Source organism: Typopeltis vanoorti, chromosome 12, assembly GCF_054136105.1.
Source record: "Typopeltis vanoorti isolate ZY-2024b chromosome 12, IOZ_Tvanoo_1.0, whole genome shotgun sequence".
Lineage (NCBI taxonomy): Eukaryota > Metazoa > Arthropoda > Arachnida > Uropygi > Thelyphonidae > Typopeltis > Typopeltis vanoorti.
Window position 1 is genome coordinate 21,902,931 of NC_143560.1, and position 26,748 is coordinate 21,929,678.

At 35.2% G+C, this 26,748-nt stretch overlaps 1 protein-coding gene across 3 annotated transcripts in view; it reads right to left on the reverse strand.

Annotated features, from left to right (window-relative positions):
* The window catches only part of Snx27 (sorting nexin 27), a 279,474-nt gene that overhangs the window by 73,653 nt on the left and 179,073 nt on the right, over positions 1 to 26,748 (reverse strand). For all 3 annotated transcript variants that reach the window (XR_016549182.1, XR_016549181.1, XM_090402014.1), the window contains exons 9-10: positions 18,751 to 18,840; positions 8,118 to 8,267 (exon numbers count right to left, since the gene is read on the reverse strand). Coding sequence is in view for 1 of the 3 variants with exons in the window: in XM_090402014.1 (XP_090258140.1) it covers positions 8,118 to 8,267; positions 18,751 to 18,840 (240 nt within the window). In the remaining 2 variants the exon portion in view is untranslated. The remainder of the gene's footprint in view (positions 1 to 8,117; positions 8,268 to 18,750; positions 18,841 to 26,748) is intronic.

Consider the following 26,748-nt stretch of genomic DNA (forward strand, 5'->3'; position numbering starts at 1 on the left):
CCATTTTACACAGAATGGGTACAGAGGACTGGCAATGATCAGCAATAATGAAATTACTAGCATTTTAGCATTTAAAAAAAAAAAAAAAACTGCTTACAGTTTGTTCTGGTCTCAATTCCTATGTATGAAATGTCTTCTTGAACATGTTTGTCTGCAGCTATTTAGTTATGTTATTCAAAGTCTTCTGATATGAAATGAATTCATCTAAAGTACGAGTTTGTGACTACAGGAAAACCTCGCTTAACGCGAATTCGATATGCATGATAATCAGTTAGTGCGATTGAGTGATATGATACTATTTCCTGCTTTTAGCAAGTGATTAATCAGTAAGGCAATTTTTTAAAATTAAGCAAAATTTTTTGTTACCAATCTGCAGCAAGCTGAAAAGCTGGAAGTCATTAAGAGACATGAAAATGGTGCTAGTAATATAAGGATTGTGCAAGATCTGGAATACAGCAAGTCGCTACAGTTTGAACTCTATTAAATAAGAGCAAAGAATACAAAGAACAAGAAAAGTTGCTATTGCTTCTTTAAGCATACAGATCACCCGAAATAGAAGCCATTTAATGATCGAGATGGAGCATCTTCTATCACTCTAGATTGAGGATTATAACCAAAAAAAAAAAACTCTTAGTACAAGAATATTCAGGCAAAAGTTCTCAATATTTTTACCTCATTGAAAGAGACCAAATTTCAAGAGGAATATGAAAGCTTTACTGCGAGTTTAGGATGGTTTGACCGTTTTAAAAATCAAACTGGATTCATAACATAAGAATAACTGAGGAATCTGTTAGTGCTGATAAAGATTCTGCAGAAAAGTTTCCTGAAGAATTGCAAAGAATAATTCAGGAGGGTGATTTTGACAATCGTTAAATATTCAACATCGACAAAACTGGTCTCTTTATGCTTACAAAAACTTTCCTAGCTAAAACTAAAGCAGGATGCAAAGTATCTAAAGATTGTCTTGCGCTTTTATTAGGATGCAATGCAGAAGGTAACTTTAAACTCCAGCCTGTTAGTTTATCGGGCACAAAATCCAAGATTAACATTATTGAAGAAATTGGCACAATTGGAAAAGAACTTGGATTTAATGAACATGTGAAAAACTTGCTCGATTCCCATTCAGAACAGTTAAGCGAGAATGATCTCCTTCAACTAGAAGAACAGTGTGCATGTGAAGAAGATGATGAGTGCGAACAAGAAGAGAATGTTACGAATAAGAAGCTAACTGCAAAAGAACTTGAGCTAGTTTTCCATCACATTGAGCATGCTAAGGAAATTTTGTTTGATGCTGATCCTGATATGGAACGAAGCTTCGAAGTCCGCTAAAATCTTGATAAAGCGATCGCCAGCTATCACAAATTGCATGACAAGATGAAAAAGTCTAGCACGATTCAAACATCATTACTTAATTTTTTTGTAAAAAAGTAGCTTAATCAAATGTTTAGATATTAAATAAAAATTTAAGCAATTGATTTTTATTAACTTTGATGATTTTATCCTTTAATATAGCTTATACTTTTAATTTTTTTCCAAATTTACGCTAACTGATGGATGAATTATAATTATTCCTATTGTTTATTGTATTTGCTTAACACAATTTCGCTTAGTACACATTATTGATTGATTAATTAATCGCGTTAAGCGAGGTTTTCCTATAGTTCTGAGTAATATTTTAAATCAATATAGGACATCAGGAAAACAACTGAAAGGATCACACTATGTATGCTACTGCTGAATACTTTATATATGCTGTTGTTTTACTTCATATCAGTGTAATGAAAAAGATGTTCTGAGGATAACATGTGCATGCAGCATAGGCAAAGTTCATGGAGCAGCCACCCTACCTTGCCAAGACAATCAACCATAGTATTTTATTTAAGCAGAATCATCAGTTCTAGAAAGAAATAGAATCCTTGAAGAATGATGATGTGTCTAGTAGTTGCTCAGATGGCATTCATGGAAATAAAGTTTGGCAAGGTTCAACAGGTGCCTACCAATAACTCTTAGTAATTAATTTTGTATTTTTATGTACCTACCGATTGTAACTGAACCACTGACTTCCAAGTAGTACCCCCCCCCCCCCCTTATAGGAGAACATAATCGCTGCCCAGATGTCCATGTCATGTTCAGCAATCATGTTCTCCTATAAGGTCTGGCCAAGGCAACTTGTAAATGCCGGCAAGTGTATTCCCATAAGCTCTCTGGTCAAATTTTGTATGAAACTTCTATAGTATTTGGCTTTGAAATAATGCTGGATTTAATATCCACTTGATTTATATAATTTTGCATCACCAAAATGAAGCCTTTTGGTTCTTTATTTTAGTAAATATAACATTCAATATACTCTTGTGGTCTTTCTTACATAGGGTCATAGAGTAGACATCTATAAGTTTTGAAATAAGACAGAACACATTGGACACATCAACTACAACAGAGAAGTAAACTTGGGCTTGGCTTTTCATTTTTTCCCACCAACATGCATCCCATAACATTGAGTGGAATAAAAATAAAAACAATGCCTTACATGGAAGACAACTATAATGCTCGAAGCATAAAATAATCTACTATGGTCATCTTTTTACAATGCACACTTAACAAGAACCAAGGATTAATCCTGTGTGATATTTGGAAATTGCTTATCAGATCTTTCCATACATCAGATTCAACTTTCCAGCCAACTATCTACACACAATGCTGAAATATAAGGATTTAATTTATAAATGTATGTAATAATTCTTCTCTCACTTTTACAACACTTTCTTTGTTATTACATAATATCTATTACTGCCTTTTCTTCATAATGCTAAAAACAATCAATGTCAATGCTATAAAATGTATACAGGTGTAGTAAAACTTCCCAAAAAGTTAAGTCTTCTGTCTTTGGGAAGAAAAGGCAGTAATGGATATTATATATAATAACTAAGAAAGTGTTGTAAAAGTGAGAGATGAGTTATTATATAATACATTTATAAATTAAATCCTCATATTCATTCTCATGAGTGAAAGTAGGCTAATTTGCAAATGAGGTACAGTTACTTCATGATCAGTTATTTCAAATTTCTCATATATTCTTGTATTCTCAATCATTTTGGGATACAAGAGTTACTAGAGTACTGCTACTGATAATCATGCAAGCAAACTTCACCTACTGGTTGTGTGATCCTGCCAAGTGAATTTAAGCATATCTTTATTCAACGTTAACTTCTTACTATACTTATAACACTATAGAAAAACAAAAATATAATTTATTCGGCTACTGATATTTTGCTAGATTTCAAACAAGCACTCTCAGAGTACAAAAACACTTGTTCCAAAATGCAAGTAACTATACCACATCTTTGTGGAAATAATTCAAACTAATGGAAAAACGGATTATCATCCTCTCATGGCAGCACTCTAAGGATGATATAAGGTACTGTATAGTCACTGAACTAAAGTTATCTTAAAAGGTCACCTTTAGCATTAGTATACCCAATTTTAGGGAAATAATGCAGCCTTACTTGTTTGAGGTTCAAGGATTGCTTCACTGTTCAGGCTGATTCCAAAAACAGTCTCTCAGACTTAATAACGTCTTCTTTGTAGCATTTTTCTTCCATTTTATAGTGCATGAAGAAGTGTTCAATATGCATGATATACTAGTCCTGACATGACAAATGATAACAATATATATTTCTTAGGTTTTTCACGTCTGTCCATAATACGCCAACTTGCAAGCACTTCCTGGGCACTTTATACTTCCTGGATACTACATATGCACAATCTTCATGTTAGGAGAGGGATCAGAAAACCTTAGAAGGCACTTATCACTATCTGACTTTACCAAATCTTCTGAAAATATTTCTATGGATTTATTTCCTAATTGGCCATTCAGATTTCTAACAAGAACTACATTATCCTTTAATATCAGTTACCCTTCCTAATGACTTGAAAAAATTCCTGTATTTCTTTTCAACTGTCAGCTTAGGTTGGAATAGATAAATATGAGAATTTCATTTAGAGACATGTATGCAGTAATGCATTTCTCATTTAGAGCACATTTACAGTAATCCCTCAATTATCCAACCAATTGGGAAATCAATTTGCTAGGTGGATGGTTGAAGGCTGGATAATTTGAGATATCAATGGCAGCATTTTAATAATATTCACTAATGCCTTTTCAATACTCCTGCCTCCCAAAAAGTATGGCAGAACTCTTAGTCTTAACTTTTTGGAAAACAGTTAGGCAGCTAGTCATCACCCTTCATTAACAGTGAGAGTCAGTTATTTCTAATGAAAAACTCTCAATGTTGATGAAGGGTGAAAGTGACAAGCATGACAGTTGTCACAAGATGGTCACAACTGCCACCATCTTGTGTTCTTAATCCAAACTAACATTTAGCATGGAAATTGTGTGATTATTACAGTCAAATTTTCTGAATTGTTAACTGGGGCTATGACACATAGCCTTTAAAGGAATGCGGAGAACCAACATTCATGCACCAAAAGTTAACTAATTTGGGAAGTAGTTGCAAAAAGTTTAGAAACAGTACCAACTAGATCTGAATTGGTGGTAGCCTTCCTTCTGATAATTCAGCACCATGACAGTTAACATGGGGCACATATCTATACGAATTTTATATACTACTATATCACACTATAACACTTTATATGATACATAATTACTTTAATAAAACAGTATCATAAGCCTTTGACAATTTACAAATACTAGGGATGTGTGTTACTCATTTCAATGTAAATAAGTAAAACTGAATAATAAAGCACCAGACTGAATGATCGTAGCATCTTATTTGTTCATCCAGAATTCAATTTTATGTTTTATGCTGTTTGCAATTATATGTGCATGGGCCAAACAGAACCAATTATGCTTTTACTTCTAATTATTTCACTTTAAAAAAAAAAAAAAAAAAATATATATATATATATATATATATATATATATATATCACTCTTCTTAAATACTGGAGTTCGTATATCAATTTCCATTCCAATGGTATAATATTGGGGTGCTTAAGGGTCAAAGCTGTATAACTGAGAGGAGACCGCCACATAGCCTTTAAAGGAATGCGGAGAACCAACCAGGGCTTCTGACCTAATGTCCAATCCTCACCTTCTCGTGGTGCACCCTGTTGGGTATCTACCTGGATACAGAATGAACGAGGATGGGCTGGCAATTTGGGATTTAGCCGACCAAATTGTATTCCTATTGGTCAAACCAAAATACAAAATGATGGTACAACATGACAAAATTTCATGCCAGTTGGGATGTCACCTGGTTAAACAAGACCCCCATTGTTTTCGCCAGGGAACCAGGGCGAACAGCGAAAAGTCAGCTACTGGAACAAATCTGAAAACATACCCCAACTCCTCAACATCACCAGAGTTAAAGATCGGTATGATCAACATAAGAAGCTTCAATGGCAAAGAAATGGAGTTAGCTGAGTAATTAGATAAGTACCAGATCGACATAATAGGGGTGACTGAAACAAAAAAGACAAAAACTTTTGAGATTTTTCTGAGCAATAAATACAAAATGTTATATTCAGGAAATGACAATCAAGGAAAAGAAGGAGTAGCCAAAATATTCAACACAAAATACGAGGCTCATCTTCTTGAATGGCAGGCAGTGTAAAATAGTCATTTGGGCAAATATCAGAATGGGGAACTGGACAATGAGACTTATTTGTGCCTATGGTCCCAAAGAAGGTTCCACTAAGGTAGAAGTGGAGGAATTTTTTGAGACTTAGGAGAAAGCTACAGACACAATGAAAAAGAAAAAGTTGGTCCTTGTCGGGGATCTAAATAGTAGAGTAGGAAGTGATTGTCAGACATACAAAAATGTTTTGTGAAAATTTGGAGAAAAGAGCAAAGCTAATAATAATGGCAAGTACCTGTTGGATTTCTGCTCAGGACATGGACTGGTTATTACTAACACCATGTTCCAACATAAAAATGTGCACAAATTCACATGGAGAGAAGAGGCAAGGAATAAGAAAAGTATCATTGACTATGTTATTGTTCATAGTGATGTTTTCTCCCTGGTGCAGGACACCAGAGCGTACAGAGGATTTGAAATTGGAAGTGATCACTATTTAGTCTTGAGCAGGATACAACTGAATTTCATATTTAAAAGAATGACATGTAAGAAAGTTTTAAAGCGAATAAAAGTTAAGCAGCTCTCAGATGTGAACTGTAGACTAAAATACACAAAGATTATTGAAGGAAAAATGAAAGAGTTTGAGAACAGGAACCAAACCTTGGAGATTCATTGGCAAGCCTTGAAGAAAACCCTGATTGATTCAGCTAGAGAGGCATGTGGTGAAGTTGTCTGCAAGGATAGAAAAATTAGAACTCCATGGTGGACACAGGAAGTTAAAGAGGCAGTGAAAGAAAAGATGAAAGCAAATCAAAAGTTCCTGGCAAATAAGTCAGCTTGTGCTCTTAGAGAATACAGAGACAAATGTAAGAAAGCTAAACAGTGTGTAAAACTAGCTAAACAAGAGTCATGGGAGGACTTTGGCAAGAACATAGAAAATAAATATCAAGAAGGTGGCAAAATATTCTGGAGGTTGTTGAAGAAGCTTAGGAATGGAGGAAAGAGTGCTGTAAAAGGAGTTAGAGATGATAAAGGTGAAATGAAAACAGGAGAAAAAGATATCCTTGAAGTATGGAGTAATTACTTTGAAAATTTGCTAAATGAAACAAGCAGTGATACACAGCACAGTGATAAAAAACACTGACCAGGCATGCAGTCAGGAATATATATCCATACTTGAAGTAGAAAAAGCCATCAAAGGCTTGAAATGTGGAAAGGCAGCAGTAGTAGATGATATTCGACCAGAAATGCTGAAGTATGGTGGTATAAAAGTCTTACAGTGGCTGCACTGCATAGTTCAGAAAGCCTGGACAGAAGGACAAATTCCCGATGATTGGAGTAGAGCTCTCATAGTACCCATATATAAAAAGGGAAATAAAACTGAATGTGAGAATTACAGAGGTATTTCCCTACTGAGTGTTCCTGGCAAGATCTATGCATGTATACTTGAGAAACAGTTGAGAAGAATTGTGGAAGAAAAGCTTGGTGAAGAACAAGCTGGATTCAGGCCAAATAGAGGCTGTCAGGATCAGATCTTCACTTTACAACAAATAGTGGAGAAATCATGGGAATAAAACAAAGATCTGTATTTAAGTTTTGTCGATTTGGAAAAGGCATATGACAAGGTGCCAAGAGAGAAGCTATTCAATATGCTACAGTTATATGGTGTTAATGGGGCATTATATCAAGCAATACTTAGTCTTTATTTGAGTTGTAAGTTAGCAGTTAGAATTGAAGTACAGGAAGATGGTTTAATGTTAAATCTGGTGTGAGAAAAGGATGTACATTATCCCCTCTGTTATTCATTATCTATATGGATCACATTATGAAGGAAAGTGGTATTAAACCTGATATCAAAATTGGAGATGTTAATGTCAGCTCTTTGCTTTATGCAGATGATGTTATACCTCTAAATATTTCTGCTACAAGTCTGCAAGATTCTCGGACTAAATTGAATAACTGTTGTAATAGATATGGTATGAAGGTCAGCAATAAAAAGACAATGAAAATAGGCAGAATCATTGAAAATGTCAACTCTGTTGTGAATGGAGAACCTGTGGAACAAGTAAAACGTTTCAGCTACTTAGGTACGATTTTTACTGAAGATGGTAAATTGAATATGGAAATAGACAACAGAATCAACAAAGCTGGTATGGTAGGAAGTCAATTGAATAAATTCATATGGAATAAGAGAAAAAATTAGTCGGAACACTAAATTAGCTGTATACAAGACAGTGTTCTATACATATACAAAAATTAAACAAAAAAAATCTTATATACAAGAAACTGAAGAAAAATTTTAAACATTTCAGATATTACAACAGATTCATTCCCACATACCATAAAACTAAGTATACAACACCTGAATAGAGAACCTGAAGAATCGGTAGAGAATACAACTCATGTAAAAGATGAATGTCTCTATCACATGTCAAAGTAGATAAGTAACTAAATTTATTAAAAGAAAATAAAAACAGTGGTACTACATTTCTCAAAATTTCTAAAGCAAAAATTAGCTTACTTCCAAAGTTCCATCATCTTTACAAGCTTGAAGTTTAAAACTTGGTAAACCTACGGTGGCTACAACATGGCCCTCTTTTCTTGCATCGCAAGCACAATGAGGAAATGATATTTCACCATAACCATCTAATAACCATGCTAATTTGAGATACTGTAACAAACAGTTAAAATTTTTTGAGTCAAACTAAATGAAAGTATTAATACAATAATATCCATTACTGTATTTAACAAAGAAATTTAATATACAAAAAATATTTCCTAAAGTATTGATTACATTTTCATAAAATCCCAATTTCTTTTTTTAAAAAAACCATGAAATACATAATGTAATATAAAAAGTGGTAATTACTAAGTAATGACCTTAATCACTCTTTCCTTCTCACATCATTAACAAACCTATTTTCTGCTAAAACAGTTAATGGATATAACATTCACATTTTAATGCCCCTTGTTATTATATATCTAAAAACCTATAGATATATAACAAAAAAAATCATTAATCAATAAAATTAATAAAAAGATGGAAAAAATAAAGAGAAAGTTGTTAATTATCTGAAATGAGAAATAAAATAAATATTCTTAATTATAACAACATCAATTCATCTGAATGAACCTAATAGGGAGTTGAAGACCTTCTTGAGATAGCTACTGCAATCATGCAAATGGCTAAGAGTAAACTGCAGACTAAATCACTGATGGAATTTATGTTCTTGCCACAACAGGGTCAAGTACAAGAATACTGATAAAGCCCAGATGGTCTGCAGCAGCAGCCAAATCCTCTGTTTACACCATCACATTGGTGGATCCATTAGTAATCCTAGAAAAAAATCACCCTCCAGCCAAAAGGGATTAATTCATTAGACTAGAAGAAACTATGTGGTACTATTAGAGAGTATATGAGTTTTATTGCTTAGTGGAATACTATCACTTTGCTTTCTGGAAACTTTACATGGAGGAAAAAACATGTTTGGATTTCAGAGCAAAGACTAAGTTTTGCCATTTTTTCCAGAATGCAATAGAAGTCATTTTCAGAGGTATTTTGGAGATGGGGAGGATAACTTGAAAATGATTATGCCTAAGCCTGACTGCTAGATAGTATACTGGACCAAACCTACTGGCAATGCTTTAGAATGATCCACTGCTGAACTGCATGATTCCAGGTCAGTAGCAAATAATTTTGCTGCCACTATTCCACTTAGCTGGTCTGGTTGGCCAAGTGGGTAGTGTTGCAGATTCCCTTTCCACTCTGTGTGGAAAGGGAATCTGCAACCCTACCACTTCTTCTAGCAGAAGGATTCATTTCCAAAACCTTATGCAATATGGGAGTGACCCTATGGCATCAAATGTGAATAACTATTCTTCCATGTATGTCTGGAAGTCAATAGTAGAGATACATAGAGGAAGGAACTACTGACGTGATTTTTTGCACAGAAGTTCGGTGAAATTCATTATGTATATGGCTTAGTAAAGAATCTATTACTGCACATTTCATCTCCCTCCCAAATTAGCTCACTATGAAAAGTCAAAGAGAAAGAGAATACAAGTCGACAAAGGCAAACCTCATAAAGCTTTACATATTTATTTCACAACCAGTCTTAGTTGCAGGCTCAATGATGTTCATTTTCATCTCCAATGCCACACATGCTTTTCCTAACAAAAAATCTGATGTCTTTAACTTTAAGCATTACCCATGTCATTTTTCCCAATATATGAGTTATTTAAAAAGTTTGGTAACAAAAATAAGTTAAACAAGTTTTTTTTTTTTTTTTTGGAAAAAATTGTAGACCTGTTAGAATGTAGAAAGCATTATGTTTCTCAACAATCTATGTTGAGAAATAAAGGTTCCATCGAGGTCTACACATCTGGTTCAGCAAGTGTCCAATTTTTTCATCCCATCTAAAAAGTAGGATTTGTCAAATTGTGTAGAATGGTCATTGACTGCCTTGACGACATTATTGTTGGAGGAAGTTTTTTCCCACCGAGCCAAATTTTTAAGTTTGGGAACAAGAAGAAGTCACAAGGGGCCAAGTCCGCAGAACACGGTGGATGTGGAACCAATTCAAACTTCAATTTCTGCAATTTTTCAAAGTCATAATTAAATTGAAATATATATTGATCTTTAATTGACCATGATTTATAAACATCTAATACCAACAACTTTTGCCGACGGGGCTGTCCGGCTTCTTCAGGGCTTATAACAGTAAGAGAAAAAACTCAAAGTGGCTAGTACAGAGAAAATGGAGTAACACTATCGTATAAATTGAAAGGATAATAGCACTTTTTAATCTCAGATCATTTGCCATTATTTCTGGAAAGCATGAGAGTGCTTTCTCTATGTTACTGATGATGTCAACCTTAGGAATATGATCTGGGGCAATGGTGAAATTGAATCATCCTTTCTTAAGTATTTCAGTTTCTGGTTGTATTAATATATGGTCCGAAAGGTTAAAAATCACTTTTTCATCAGGGAGGTTCTGTCCGGAGTTGTAATACTTTTCATATAGTGTGTTGAATTTTTTGATTTGAGTTTTTTACTAATTAAAAATGCTTTGTTGAAACTGTTGTAAATCATCTTAACTAGAAGTGTCTATAAGTTGCTCTCTATGTCATTAGAAATAACTTCAAAAAGTTGGAAGCACAAAAGGTCTATTCTGTTAAGTTCAACTCTTATGTGTTGTATTCTTTCACATAGTAGGGCCAGGGATGCCTTAGTATATATTCTTTTTGCTCTTCTTGAGTGGAATTGTTCTTCGAATGTTAAAAACTTGGGAATAATGTTAAAGTTTCTGCATCTTTTTAAGAAAGTTAAATGGTTTAGAAGTCTAGCTTTGTTACATTTGAGTTTCTGAAAATAACGTACCTTTTGCTTCACACCAGAGTCTGTTCATTGTTTAGATTATGTTTGGTCATTCAAACATATGATTGAATTGAAATATATATTGATCTTTAATTGACCATGATTTATAAACATCTAATACCAACAAGTTTTGCCGACGGGGCTATCCGGCTTCTTCGGGGCTTATAACGGTAAGAGAAAAAACTCAAAGTGGTTAGTACAGAGAAAATGGAGTAACACTATCGTATAAATTAAACATTAAAACAGAACGCGTAACATAACACCCATGGAGCATGTTGTGTTAGTCACTGTTATTGCTCTCATACCATGGAACAATCAAACATGACACTGAAGAACTTCATTGCAATATCATTCACCAGTCATAGTCCTTTATCAAGCACTTGCAGCTCAGTGCATCCATTAAGCATAATGCCTAACCCCCACCATGACCCCAGCACTGCCATATCCCTTTCAAAAACATTCTCACGATGGTAAGTACCACTTCCATGCCAGATGAAGTGTCATCTAGAATTGGTGGAAAGATTAAAATGCCTCATCTGTAAAGAGTACATCAGCCCATTGGTGTCTTGTCCAATTTTACTGGATATAACACCACTGAAAATGTGCTCTACGATGAGTTGTGGATAGAGGGATACAGACTACAGGCCTTCAGGTGTATAGGCATACTTGTCATAGATGTCCTGCAACAGTTTGTCAAAATATCTGTGTACCTGTGCTTGGAGCCGACTGCCATGGTACATTGATTACATTTTGCTATTATAACCAAAAATCCATCTTCATGCTCCATGGTAATGCAAGGGAGACCTCTTAGCAAATGGCTGGAATACATTCCATTGGCTTGTGCAAACACTGCCCAGAGCCTGGATACAATGCTATGTAAAATTCCAAACTCCGACATCAGTAATTCTGTTGCTTTCTTCAAGCTTTCCAATAATTTCCCCACACAAAATCATCTAGATGTCATCTTTGACACATTACAAGACATCCAAAGTTTGAAACTTTATTCCTTCATGAAAAGAGCTTCCTTCAAAAACAGTTCGCTTAGCACAGCTTTTATCGTGTTGAGTGCTACCACATGAGCCCTTTGCACAAGATTCAAAAATTTGAATGTGTATCCACTTTCTACTCGAAACTGTCAGTTATGCAAATTGCCACAAGCTGATTCATCTGAATTTGCAGTTGTAATCTTCAGATATAGTGTTCATCCTTAGGTTTTAGACACCTGTATATAAACACCACCAAAAAAGGAAAACATAATTTAACGAACTTACTAATAATTTGCTGGGATTTTTTACATGGCATCTTTAGAGCACAAATTTTATCTCGAACTAAATCATTGGAAATAATTTTATTCTTGCTTTGAAGTTCATCACATAACCTTTTCTAAATGGAACATCCATATGCTTAGCTACTTTCCCTGTCAGTAAAGTTGATCACTGTTAACCAACAGCCATGCCTTGTACTGAAAAGTCACTCTGATACTACTATAATTAGGTCTAACATTCTTTGATTGTGAGTTCCTTCTATCATGTGCTGCTTAAGGAAGTTGTCACACAACTGTTCAATAACAGCTTCATTCTTTTCATGAGATTTCACTACTACTTAGTCAATGTTAGAATAATTAGTCACCCATGTATTAATCATTTAGTACCCATTGTGTATTTGACAATGCATTTCATCATCACTAGTAGCTGATACACTAGGTCTATAGCAACAGCCTGCTATATTTGATCCTGTCAGGCACCATCTCACACCAAATAGCCTCACATTCATTGCTACATGAAAAATGTATAACAGTGCAATCATAGCTATCTACCAAACCAAACTAAAATCATCTGATATCATTAGCATCCCCCCCCCCAGTGAAAAATAAAACAGTGATTTAAGATTGCAGTTCTGAAGAAAGTTAGAAAAGAGAACAGATGGCATCACTAGCAAAACTTAATTTTAAGTTTAGTCGTACCAGTTATGCCATTTCTCTCGTCAGAACTGCTACTATCTTTAATCAGCTGATTTATAACCCAGCTATACTACTCATATGTTAAAACTGGTTTGAAAAAGTTTTGTATACTAAACAGAATACAAAACTGTTGCTGAAAATAACTTGACACTAATATTAAAGAATGAGTGAGCAGATTGAAATAAAGATAAGCAAAATAGGCATCATCAAATTCCTGCCATGTACCCTCAAAGGAGTGTACAGGATATGATAGTACTACACGAAAAAAATTACATCATTACTAACTTCCTATTTACAATTTTCCTCCAAATCAGTCTGTTACTTGTCAAGACTCCAACATTATCAGATCTTATATTTCTATCATCTAAGGCACTTTGTACCGTATCAATCCACTTATATCTTGGTCTTCCTCTGGGTCGTTTTGCTGCCAACCTGGCAGAGAACACTTGTTTTGCTAATCTTTCTTCGCCCATTCTGTTTAAGTGACCATACCACCTGAAATTAGCTCTACTAACACATTCTTGGATGCTGACAATGTCAAGTTCTTTCCTAATATCCTCGTTTTTAATATGATATTGCCAATGATGCCATCTGTTCAGGCCTATAATCTTTCTCAGGACTCTCATATCTGCGGTCTCTAGTCTTTGGTCAAGTGTTTTACTTCTGACCCAGCTCTCAGATCCATAAGTTAAAACTGGTTTGAACACTGTCTTGTATACAGCTAATTTAGTGTTCCAACTAATTTCTCTCTTATTCCTTATGAATTTATTCAATTGACTTCCCACCATACCAGCTTTGCTGATTCTGTTGTCTATTTCTATATTTAATTTACCATCTTCAGTAAAAATTGTGCCTAAGTAGCTGAAATGTTTTACTTGTTCCAGAGGTTCTCCATTCACAACACAGTTGACATTTTCATGATTCTGCCTATTTTCATTGTCTTTTTATTGCTGACCTTCATACCATATCTATTACAACAGCTATTCAATTTAGTCAGAGAATCTTGCAGACTTGTAGGGGATTTATTTAGAAGTATAACATCATCCACATAAAGCAAAGAGCTGACATTAACATCTCCAATTTTGATATCATGTTTAATACCACTTTCCTTCATAATGTGATCCATATAGATAATGAATAACAGAGGGGATAATGTACATCCTTGTCTCATACCAGATTTAACATTAAACCATCTTCCTGTACTTCCTTCAATTCTAACTGCTGACTTACAACTCAAATAAAGACTAAGTATTGCTTGATATAATGCCCCATTCACATCATATAACTGTAGCGTATTGAATAGCTTCTCTCTTGGCACCTTGTCATATGCCTTTTCCAAATCGACAAAACTTAAATACAGATCTTTGTTATATTCCAATGATTTCTCCACTATTTGTTGTAAAGTGAAGATCTGATCCTGACAGCCTCTATTTGGCCTGAATCCAGCTTGTTCTTCACCAAGCTTTTCTTCCACAATTCTTCTCAACCGTTTCTCAAGTATACTTGCATAGATCTTGCCAGGAACGCTCAGTAGGGAAATACCTCTGTAATTCTCACATTCAGTTTTATTTCCCTTTTTATATATGGGTACTATGAGAGCTCTACTCCAATCATCGGGAATTCGTCCCTCTGTCCAGGCTTTCTGAACTATGTAGTGCAGCCAATGTAAGACTCTTATACCACCATACTTCAGCATTTCTGGTCGAATATCATCTACTCCTGCTGCCTTTCCACATTTCAAGCCATGGCTTTTTCTACTTCAAGTATGGATATATATTCCTGACTGCATGCCTGGACAGTGTTTTTTACCACTGTACTGTTATCACTGCTTGTTTCATTTAGCAGTTTTTCCAAAGTAATTCTCCATACTTCAAGGATATCCTTTTCTCCCGTTTTCATGTCACCTTTATCATCTCTAACTCCTTTTACAGCACTCTTTCCTCCATTCCTAAGCTTCTTCAACAACCTCCAGAATATTTTGCCACCTTCTTGATATTTATTTTCTATATTCTTGCCAAAGTCCTCCCATGACTTTTGTTTAGCTAGTTTTACAAAGTGTTTAGCATTCTTGCATTTGTCTCTATATTTTCTAGGAGCACAAGCTGACTTATTTGACAGGAACTTTTGATATGCTTTGTTCTTTTCCTTCACTGCCTCTTTAACTTCCTGTGTCCACCAGGGAGTTCTGATTTTTTTATCCTTGCAGACAACCTCACCACATGCCTCTCTGGCAGAATCAATCAATGTTTTCTTCAGAGTTTCCCACTGAATCTCCAAGGTTTGATTCCTGTTCTCAAACTCTTTCATTTTTTCTTCAATAATCTTTGTGTATTTTAGTCTACAGTTCACATCTGAGAGCTGCTCAACTTTTATTTGCTTTAAAACTTTCTTAAATGTTATTCTTTTCAATATGAAATTCAATTGTATCCTGCTCAAGACTAAATAGTGATCACTTCCAATTTCAAATCCTCTGTACACTCTGGTGTCCTGCACCAGGGAGAAAACATGACTATCAAAAAGATGAAATGTAGATTTTTTTCGATACAAATGGACAAAAGTAATGCAGTGTACACTACACTGTCGGTAAATGAGTTTGGGTGATATAGTATGCTATTGGAATAAGCTAGAGTGAAGGCCACAAGGCCTAGTATATGTGCTGGCCAAGGCCCAGTATATTATATTATACTATGACAGCCTGGTTGGCCAAGTGGTTAGCATACCTGCTCTCCAACCAACAGGCTGCAGGTTTGAATCCAAGCATGAGCATGGATGATTGTAATTGTTATTAGGTTCAGCCACCTGGTGAGGCCACTGCCCACTTATTGGTGACTTGAAAAGGTTCTGGGTTTGGTCTCTAGAGCAAGGTCTCTGGACTATGTAAAAAAATAAATTTAAAAAATACAAAGAAATAAATATACACAGTCTTGCCAAAAATACTGTTACAACTTCCACACACCATCGCATTGCCTACAGAGTTGTGTGAGCCTGGTTCTGTTAGTAGCACTCTATGCAGTCAACATTAGAATGTTTATCAGTAGAGAGAAATTTGTCTAGTTGTATAGGTTAACATGCAGTGGGGAGATTATGAGAACTGTGTAGCTGTAATAGCACTTCACAAGGTTGGGATGCAGCCACCTGTTATTTTCAAAATGCCAAAAACACTTAGGATCAGCAGGATGTTTGTGTATTGAACTATTAACCATTATTACGATACAGAAGTTGCATCTGACTTCCAAAGAACAGATCAACCATGCTACATTAGGACGCAACAGTTTATGAGGGCTGTGAAGGCATGCCTATGTAATCTTGTGAGAACGTAAGAAGTGATGTCATGAGAGATGAATGTTTCACAGAGACTTGGGAATGAGTGTATTGTCATTCTACTGGACACTTCCCAACACCACAACTTATGCAGAAGAGGGTGATAAAATCAAAAGCACTTCTCTGGCAGTACACGAATAACAGACATACACTATCTACCAATAATTATCTGGACACCCCTGTTACTTGAAGTTATGGAACATTCCAGATTTGTTAATAACATAATACCAGTGTACAGATAGTAGGAAGCAGTATTTCAACAGTTGAATACAGGGGAATGCTAACATGACGTGAATTCAGTGACTTCGAGAGAAGTGTCATTTTGGGTTGTCACATTGGTAACATGTCCATACATGCCATTCCTGCTCAACTGGAGCATCCAAAATCAATGGTTGGTGATGTGATCAACAAATGGAGATGCTCTGGCATCACTAGTACAGGAAAACACCCAGGGCAACCTCCAAAAATGACTAACAGGGACAGGAGAGTGTTAAAACAGGTAGCATGCAAACACCAGCTACAAATGGCACAAACCATCCATGATTGGTTATGGAATGGTATGAAGGAACGGGTGTTAAATGACTAACCTGGCCTGTGTAGAGCACCAGTAACACCAAGGTGAGCACTACAACTGTATGAAAAGAACTCCATTTACTGGGTTTCCATGGAAGGGCAGCAGCACACAAGCCAAACAGCACAACAACGAACAGGGTGGCTTATCTGGCTTGGTGCAAAGAGTGTGCAAACTGGACAACTGACCAGTGGAAAACGATATTCTGGAGCAAAGAGTCAGGGTTCACCTGTTTCCAGTCTGATGGGAGGGTGTGGAGACAGCCTAGTGAATGCTTGTTACCACAGTGTGTTGTTCCCACAGTAAAGTTTGGTGGTGGAGGAGTAATGGTGTGGGGTGCATTCAACTGGTTTGCAGTGGGACAACTGGTCATTGTCCACGGTTCCATGAAGGGAGCTCAGTAGCTTGATATTCTGGATAATCAGTACTGCTTATGCTGTAGAATTTTTATGAAACGGACCTGCGTTACTATCAAGATGACAATGCCCCATGCCACAAAGCTACAGCTGTTATGGAATGGTATGAAGGAATGGGTGTTTAATGACTATCTTGGTCTGTGTAGTCTTGACCTCAACCCCATCGAACACCTGTGGAATGAATTGGATGGGGGGAGGGTTGAAGTCTAGAGGAGCACTGTCATTGAACTCTGTGCTGCTTTGATGGAGGAATGGAAACAAATTCCACCTGATATCTGTCACACATTGGTGGAAAGTCTCCCTCAAAGGGTGCAGGAAGTGATCAAAGCTAAAGGTGGAACCTGATATTAGGGTTTGCCTGCTGGCATCAATTGTAAATTGCTAAAGTGTTTGGACAATTATTGGTAGATAGTGTAGAGATATCCTCTTCATAAATAAGATTTTCACCATTGAAGAGTCGTTTAACTCCAAAATGATCGGGTATATGCCCTGGATAGTTGCACAGCATGTGCCATAGCACCCAGGATTCAGAGAGGTCATCACCCTGCATCAGTGATGGTTTGGTGGGGGTGATGTACCATGGGGTATCCAAGTTGCATTTCTGCAAGATAGGGTCAAAACCTCCACCAAAGTGTATCAAGACAATGTGCTGGAACCTATGATATGGCCCCCTTAACATCTTGTTTCAGAGTAGGTAGTGGACCTTCCAACAGTACTCAGCCCTGCAAACAATGTGAAGACCACACAGCAGTGGTTGAAGTCGAATGTTTCTGATCACATATTACAATCTGATTGTCTGTCTGGAAGTCCTGATTTGAATCCATTGAACTTCAAATTGTGGTCGTCGGAGTAGCCTGAAAGAAATGACACCCAAGCATCACCAGCCAGTAGATTTGGAGTGAGCAGTGGCAGCATTTCCATTGGATGTTGTACATGCCACCATTGGTATGTGGCCTCACAGACTTCAGGCATGCATAAAGGCAAAAAGGGGACATTTTGAACATTGAGTGCTGCTATATGCATGTTACACACGTAATTTGTATATGCTGAAAGCTGTAAATGATTTACTGATAGATGAAAGGTTTATGTGCTGTTCAAGTTGTAACAGTATTTATGGCTAGCTAGGGGAGGGAGAGAGAGAGAGAAATTGATAAAAATATTCTTAATCCATTCACAGTACAAAATGTACCATAGGATTGCAAATAACCTTCTGTGGGTGGGAACAACATTAAAAAAAATGCGTAAATTGTGCTCTCTCTGACTTGATTCATCCAATTTGGGTGAAAAACCATGCCACCTCATAGCTAAACCACCTTTAATAGATACGTCTTTATAAATGTTTCTCTCATACTATGACAGGAATCAAACAAGTATGGCAAAAGTGTTATGAGTTAGATATTTGTGTAATGAGTTTTGAGATGCAATTGGAGCTATGACCAAGTCCTTGAGCTATAATAAGAGCTGAATACAAAATTCATTTAAATCCATACATACAAATTAAATAATTACCTCTTGTTTTCTGGCCGAGTCTTGTAGTGCTTTGAGCTCATAGAGTTTATTTCCTGGTTTAATCTGTCCTTTGTTTACGTCATCTATTGCCTGAAATATTGGTTTAGAATTATTCAAAACCTGAATTACTATTAAATATAAACATTTTTATTTTTAATATACACCTTACTCTTTAATATACATTTTAAATACTACCTTTCATCCCCAAACAGAACTGCTACTTTGGTCAACCTTCTGAAGATACAATCCTATTAATTAATGCCCACTGTTGAAAAGTGCACCCAAAATATACCAAATTTATGATTAATAAATCTGGAATTTTAAATCATGACTTAATGGATAAACCAAAAGCAAGGGCCTTAGATATCAATTATATGAAGTACTAGTATGAGAAGAGCTTTCAATAAGCTGAAGTAGCAACAAAGGTTCTATCCAATGAAAGGTAACATCACAAAATATTAAACCAGAAATATTTACATTGAATATTTTTAATGGTAAAATTTTCAGCTAAATTTTATAGCCATTGTCAATACAGTTATAGGAAAACTCAAAAAAAGAACAATTTAATTGAAAGCACATGACATGTGCAATATTGGCTACAGGAGAATAGCTCATTCTGATATTCAAAAGTAGATATTCAAAATAAATTAGAATAAATTGATTTAATTAATTTTAAATTATAAACAATATTTAATTACAATTATGGAACAAACAAATGGTGAGTATTGGTTAATATAACTGTCCAAAATTGAGAAAGTTTCAGGCAATCATTTTTGTTCAGAATGTATGCTTCACAGCTTTCTTCGTCGAGTTCTTCTGGAAGAAAGTAACTTTTGTAACATTTTGGTTTTGTTCCACTGAATTCTGTATTTTGCAGATAAAGCATTCTTTACTACACCAGGTTGGTTTGATTTGTTAAGAGAAATGTATTCCTAATGTTCTTTCAGATGAATTTGTGCGGATCGACCAAGTTGTCCATAATAATATAAGCCACAAGAAAAGCTTAAGGGAGAGGAAACTTGCAAATAGCATTTAAAGGAATGCAGAGAACCAACCAGGGCTTCTAACAATGTCCAATTCTCATCTTCTCATGGTGCACCCTGTTAGGTATCTACCTGGATACTGAAGATACCTAACGAATGAGGATGGGCTGGCAATTTGGGATTTAGCCAACCAAATTGTATTCTTATTGGCTTAAACCAAAATATAAGATGATGGTACAACATGACAGCATTTCATGCTGGCTGGGGCATTCCCTGGTTAAACAAGGCCCCTGTTGTTTTCGCCAGGGAACCAGGGCGAACAGCGAAAAGTCAGCTACCGGAACAAATCTTAAAACACACCCCAACTCAACATCACCAGAGTTCAAGATTGGTACTATCAACATAAGAAGCCTGAATGGCAAAGAAATGGAGCTAGCTGAGGAATTAGATAAGTACCAGATCGACATAATAGAGATGACTGAAACAAAAAAGACAAAAACTGGTGAGATCTTTCTGAGCAATAAAAACAAAATGTTATATTCAGGCAATGACAATCAAGGGAAAAAAGAAGGAGTAGCCATAGTATTCAACACTAAATACGAGTCTAATCTTCTTGAATGGCAGGCAGTCTCAAGTAGAGTGATGTGGGCAAATATTAGAATGGGGAACTGGACAATGAGACTTATTTGTGTCTATGGTCCCACAGAAGGTTCTATTAAGGAAGAAGTGGAGGAATTTTTTGAGGCTTCAGAGAAAATGTAAAAAGGAAAAGAAAAAGTTGGTCCTTGTTGGGGATCTAAATAGCAGAATAGGAAATGATTGTCAGACATACAAAAATGTTTTCAGAAAATTTGGAGAAAAGAGCAAAACTAATAATAATGGCAAACACCTGTTGGGTTTCTGCTGAGGACATGGACTGGTTATAATGTTAACTACTAACACTAACACAAATGTTCCAGCATAAAATGCACACACATTCACATGGAGAGAAGAGGCAAGGAATAAGAAAAGTCTCATTGACTATGTTATTGTTGATAGTGATGTTTTCTCCATGTTGCAGGACACAAGAGTGTACAGAGGATTTGAAATTGGAAGTGATCACTATTTAGTCTTGAGCAGGATAAAATTGAATTTCATATTGAAAAGAATAACATGTGAGAAAGTTTTAAAGCGAATAAAAGTTGAGCAGCTCTCAGATGTGAACTGTAGACTAAAATACGCAAAGATTATTGAAGAAAAAATGAAAGAGTTTGAGAACAGGAACCAAACCTTGGAGATTCAGTGGAAAACCTTGAAGAAAACCCCGATTGATTCAGCCAGAGAGGCATGTGGTGAGGTTGTCTGCAACTATAGAAAAATCAGAACTCCATGGTGGACACAGGAAGTTAAAGAGGGAGTGAAGGAAAAGAAGAAAGCATATAAAAAGTTCTTAGCAAATAAGTCAGCTTGTGCTCTTAGAGAATACAGAGACAAATGTAGAAAAGATAAACACTGTGTAAAACTAGCTAAACAAAAGTCATGGGAAGACTTTGGAAAGAACATAGAAAATAAATATCAAGATGGTGGCAAATATATTCTGGACATTGTAGAAGAAGCTCAGAAATAGAAGAGTGCTGTAAAAGGAATTAGAGATAATAAATGTGACATGAAAATTGGAGAAAAAGATATCCTTGAAGTATGGAGTAATTACTTAGAAAATTTGCTAAATGAAACAAACAGTGATAAAAAAAATACTCAACACGTATGCAGTCAGGAATACATATCCATACATGAAGTAGAATAATCCATCAAAGGTCTGAAATGTGGAAAGGCAGCAGGAGTAGATGATATTCGACCAGAAATGCTGAAGTATAGAGGTATAAAAGTTTTACAGTGACTGCACTGCATAGTTCAGAAGGCCTGGGCAGAGGGATGAATTCCAGATGATTGGAATAGAGCTCTCATAGTACCCATATATAAAAAAGAGAAATAAAAATGAATATGGGAATTACAAAAGGTATTTCTCTACTGAGTGCTTCTGGTAAGATTTACGCAAGTATACTTAAGAAACGGTTGAGAAGGATTGTGGAAGAAAAGCTTGGCGAAGAACAAGCTGAATTCAGGTCAAATAGAGGCTGTCAGGATCAGATCTTCACTTTAAACAAATAGTTGAGAAATCATGGGAATATAACAAAGATCTGTATTTAAGTTTTGTCGATCTGGAAAAGGCATATGACAAGGTGCCAAGAGAGAAGCTATTCAATACCCTACAGTTATATGGCATCAACGGGGCAGTATATCAAGCAATACTTAGTCTTTGAGTTGTAAGTCAGCAGTTAGAATTGAAGGAAGTACAGGAAAATGTTTAACATTAAATGTGGTGTCAGACAAGGATGTATATTATCCCCTCTGTTATTCATTATCTATATGGATCACATTATGAATGAAAGTGGTATTAAATCCGATATCAAAATTGGATATGTTAATGTCAGCTCTTTGCTTTATGTGGACAATGTTATACTAGTAAATAAATCTGCTACAAGTCTCTAATATTCCCAGACTAAATTGAATAACTGTTGTAACAGATATGGTATGAAGGTCAACAATAACAAGACAAAGACAATGAAAATAGGCAGAAGCATTGAAAATATCAACTGCATTGTGAATGGAGAACCTATAGAACAAGTGAAACATTTCAGCTCCTCAGGCATGATTTTTAGTGAAGATGGTAAATTAAATATGGAAATAGACAACAGAATCAACAAAGCTGGTATGGTAGGAAGTCAACTGAATAAATTTATATGGAATAACAGAGAAATTAGCCAAAACACTAAATTAGCTGTAAAGACAGTGTTCAAATCAATTTTAACTTATGGATCTGAAAGCTGGGTCAGAAGTAAAACACTTAACCAAAGACTAGAGACCACAGATATGAGAGTCATAAACAAAAATAAACAAAACAAAACATGAACAGATGGCATCAATGGCAATATCATATTAAAAACAAGGAAATTAGGAAAGAACTTGACACTGTCAGCATCCAGGAATGCATTAGCACAGCTAATCTCAAGTTGTATGGTCAGTTAAACAGAATGGGAGAGGAAAGATTGGCAAAACAATTGTTCTCTGCCAGTTTGGCAGGAAAAAGACCCAGAGGGAGACCAAGATATAGGTGGATTGATATGGTAAAAAGGGCCTTAGAGGATAAAACTATAAGATCTGAAAATGTTGGAGTCCTGACAGTTAACACTGATTTGGAGAAAAATTGTAGATAGGAAGTTAGCAATTATGGAAATTTTTCATCTAGTACTGTCATATCCTGTACACCCCTTAAGGGTATATGGCAGGAATTTGATGATGTCAAGAGCAGGGGATTCTATAAACTCCAGGATAAGATAGAGGAGAATATTTGTCTTTTGGTGAGATAAAGAATGTATTAAGTTTGCAAACTGGATGGAAAGCAACTTGTATATTAATCTGACAAATGTAATGGGTAAATGTGATGTAAAAGGCATCTATCATTACACTAAAACATGGTATGGGTGCAAATTGAAGGTCTGTGAAATTCTAATCAACCATCCTAATCTTATCAGTAACGATGGTCTGAAAATCCCAAGGATATGAATGATACATATTCTACCCACATAGCCTTTTGTTCTAAGAGCTCATTATAAATTATAAATTGCAAATGTAGTACTCTAGCATCTTAGCATTAACATAAACACTTATGCTAAATCAGCAAATAGGCTACCACTGTTGCTGCATTAAAAGGCATGAATTCGTTCTCTGACCATGTTATAAAAAATAGGATATAACTTTGATGTATTTTTCTCCCACTAGAGGTCAGGCCAGTAGAATAATGATTGATCAACTCATCACTTTGGTATACTCTCTAAATTGTAATGCAGATTGTGTGTGTGTGAAAAAAGGGTGCTGTTCAGTATGAATGCTGTTTCACAAATGAACTGCATTCATTTATGAATGTTGTTCACTGTGTAACATTAAAAGAAAGGACTCCTGTCAGTGTGTGTGTGGTGGTGGGGGGGATTCATTCCTGAAAGTTCCAATTTAACCAATTATGCTCTACAGTCAACTCAGGGATGAAAAACAGTTTCCCTGCTAGGACAGATGATTTTCCCCAGAAGAATAAATGACCATAAATAACCTGAAAAGTACTAAGTATTCAATGGGGTTGAGTTATTTTTTTTGGCATCACCATCAGAGTGATTAAGGGACTGGGCACCTGTTTGTTATACAGGATAAAATGTGACTGAAAACAAGAATACACATCTTGTCAAGTATAATAAGTACAAATCAATTACTCTTGAAACAATAAGATATTAATTTTGTGTCACCACCAGTGATATTATGAATATAACTCTGACAATACATGTTTTTACCTGAAAAGCAGTGTAACATATATTCTAGAAGAAATAAAGATTAACAAAATAAACATGTATAAACTTATGCATCTGCTAAAAATAAAATAATACATTTTCTTGCATTTCAACATTGTCTTTACGATGGTGTGAGCTGTGATAAGAGAAAATCATATGGATTTGGCTAGGCTCTTACATGAGAACTATATTTTTTTTTCTTAACAAAAAAAAAAAGTAGAAAATATAACAAACTATAACTGCAAAGTAGCAGCAAAATGCAGGATTCGCTATGTAGGATAGACAGGAAGATCTGGAGAAATACGCATGGCTGAACACCAAAAAGACGTACAATACAAAAGAGAAAAAAAAACGGGTCTTGCTTTCCATACCACTTCCAGTGGACACAATGTACTCTGGCAAAAAACGACGATGTCATACATAGAAAACAACTGCTACATAAGAAAATTTAAAGCTGGTAATATGCTGAAAAACCCAACCCAATACAATAAAAATCAAGGTTTAATTCTCCATCAAGTGTGGTCAGCTCTAATAAAAAATCTACCATCTGAAGTCAGACTGTATGAATGAGAACAAGAACATGTGACATCGTCCAGTATTGTTCAACATCAATAACGTTTTATATTTGCATTCTGTTATTTGAGTTTATGAATAGCCAGACGGTAATGATTTGTATTTATTAATTTCTCGTTTAAATTTTAAGTTATACTATTTACCCCTGAAGATGTAAATCCTACGATTTACGAAACTTGTTGAGAACTATTATTTCAGTATGTTGTATAACTGAATAATAAAAAAAAATGTGGTGTAATCATCGAAATATGTCTTTTGAACCAATTAGCTACAGAAGTCTACGCCTGCAACTTTCTACCCTATTTCACATTTACTGTGATGCCAAGAGGTCCTTGAAATCCCAACTAAATGTATTTATTTTCAACAATTCAGTTACTTGAAAAATCCTTCTTCCCTCCTATTCCCTCATCAGCCATATTTAGAGAATCAAACAGCTTTTTTTTTTGTTTGTTTGTTTGTTGTTGTAAAATAATCAATTTAAATTTACAGATAATGACTGGTACCATGTGTAAACTAGATGGGAATCTATGCTAAGAATGAATATAGCAACAAATATACCATCACACTGAGTGCATTAGTTATACTGTTATATAAAAATGAAACAGTACACTATTGAATAAGCAGTTAACCAAATAAAATATAATTAACATGTAACCACAACCACAGTAGGGCTGGAATTGGCTTAACTAAATAAAGTACAAACATTTCACTGTACGATATCATCATCAAAAGTTGTTGAATATAATTGCATGCAAACAATGGCTATCATTTAGATGCTGGTACATATATCAAGGGACTAAAATGCAATATTGCATAGAAGTGCAAATGCTATATATGATTTAAAAAAAAAAACACAAATTTGATATAACTTAAGTGAATGTAAATATAAGGCTGTTTCCCTTTCTTAGTCCTTCAGATTAAGGATTTCGCTGATCTGATAACTATTTTGAACTTTTTTCAGTGTGTGAAAGGTGAATAATATAGATTTCTGGGTGGATTTTTACACTAAATCATATTCAAGTAATTTAATTTAGTATTAGACAATGTCCCAAATATTAAGGAGTTCTGTCATTATAATTAAGGATTGAAAATGTGTGATAAGGCTTCTGAATTTATCTTGAATGAACTTTCATATCTGAAAGCACTTCTGTGTGACAATTTGGTATCTGACTAGATCTCTAAACAAGTGTCTACTTGTTGTGTAAGATCGGATTTATGAGGTTTATCCAAGTTGATATAATTCTGATGATCTGTAATCCTCTTCTCTGCATTTTTTTTTTTTTTTACTTGTGTGGATAATCTAGTCAAAGTGAAGATAATGGCACAGGTAGAGAAAGTAGTTGTTAGTTTCTCTCTAATAATAGCCGATTTTTTTAAAATACAAAGATTACTGATGTTATTATTCTTATTTTTTTTTAGTTTTTGACACACCTTTATCACAAGGAACTGTTGCAGTGGGTAGAGAGAGAATGCTAGAAGTTATCAGTGATGTGCATATGTGATACTAGGATGCAAGCTTGGTTGGCTGAGTAGATAGTGTATCTGTTCTCCAACCAACAGACTAAGTTTAAATACCATGGAGGTATGGATCTTTATGAAGTCTAAGTGATGCTTTTCATTGCCTAATATGAGATCACTATACTTATTAGGGCCCTGAAGTGACTTGAAAAAAAAGTTTGATCTGTAGAGCAGACAGCCCAGATTATCTAACCTTCAGCATACTCATGGTACTAATATATTACATATTTAGTCTTTCATAGATGGAACACACACACATTCAGAACCATGAATTAATGATTTTGAAGATTTCTGAATGAAGTAAATCCTCAGACAAAGAGATATTATAAACTCCACTTAGGCAATTCTTAACACCATTGTTTCTGGGAAGGAATATGGTGGGATGCCCATAGCAGTTCTTTTAAACCATTTACACATGTGCATGTCCCCCTCCCACCTGCTACTAAAATAACCTGATTGTAAGAAAAGCTCACACTGGTTTAATATATCTACAGAGAAATCTTCAAATAACAATTCTCAAGTGTCTGCTAGAGGTATATTGGAAAAAA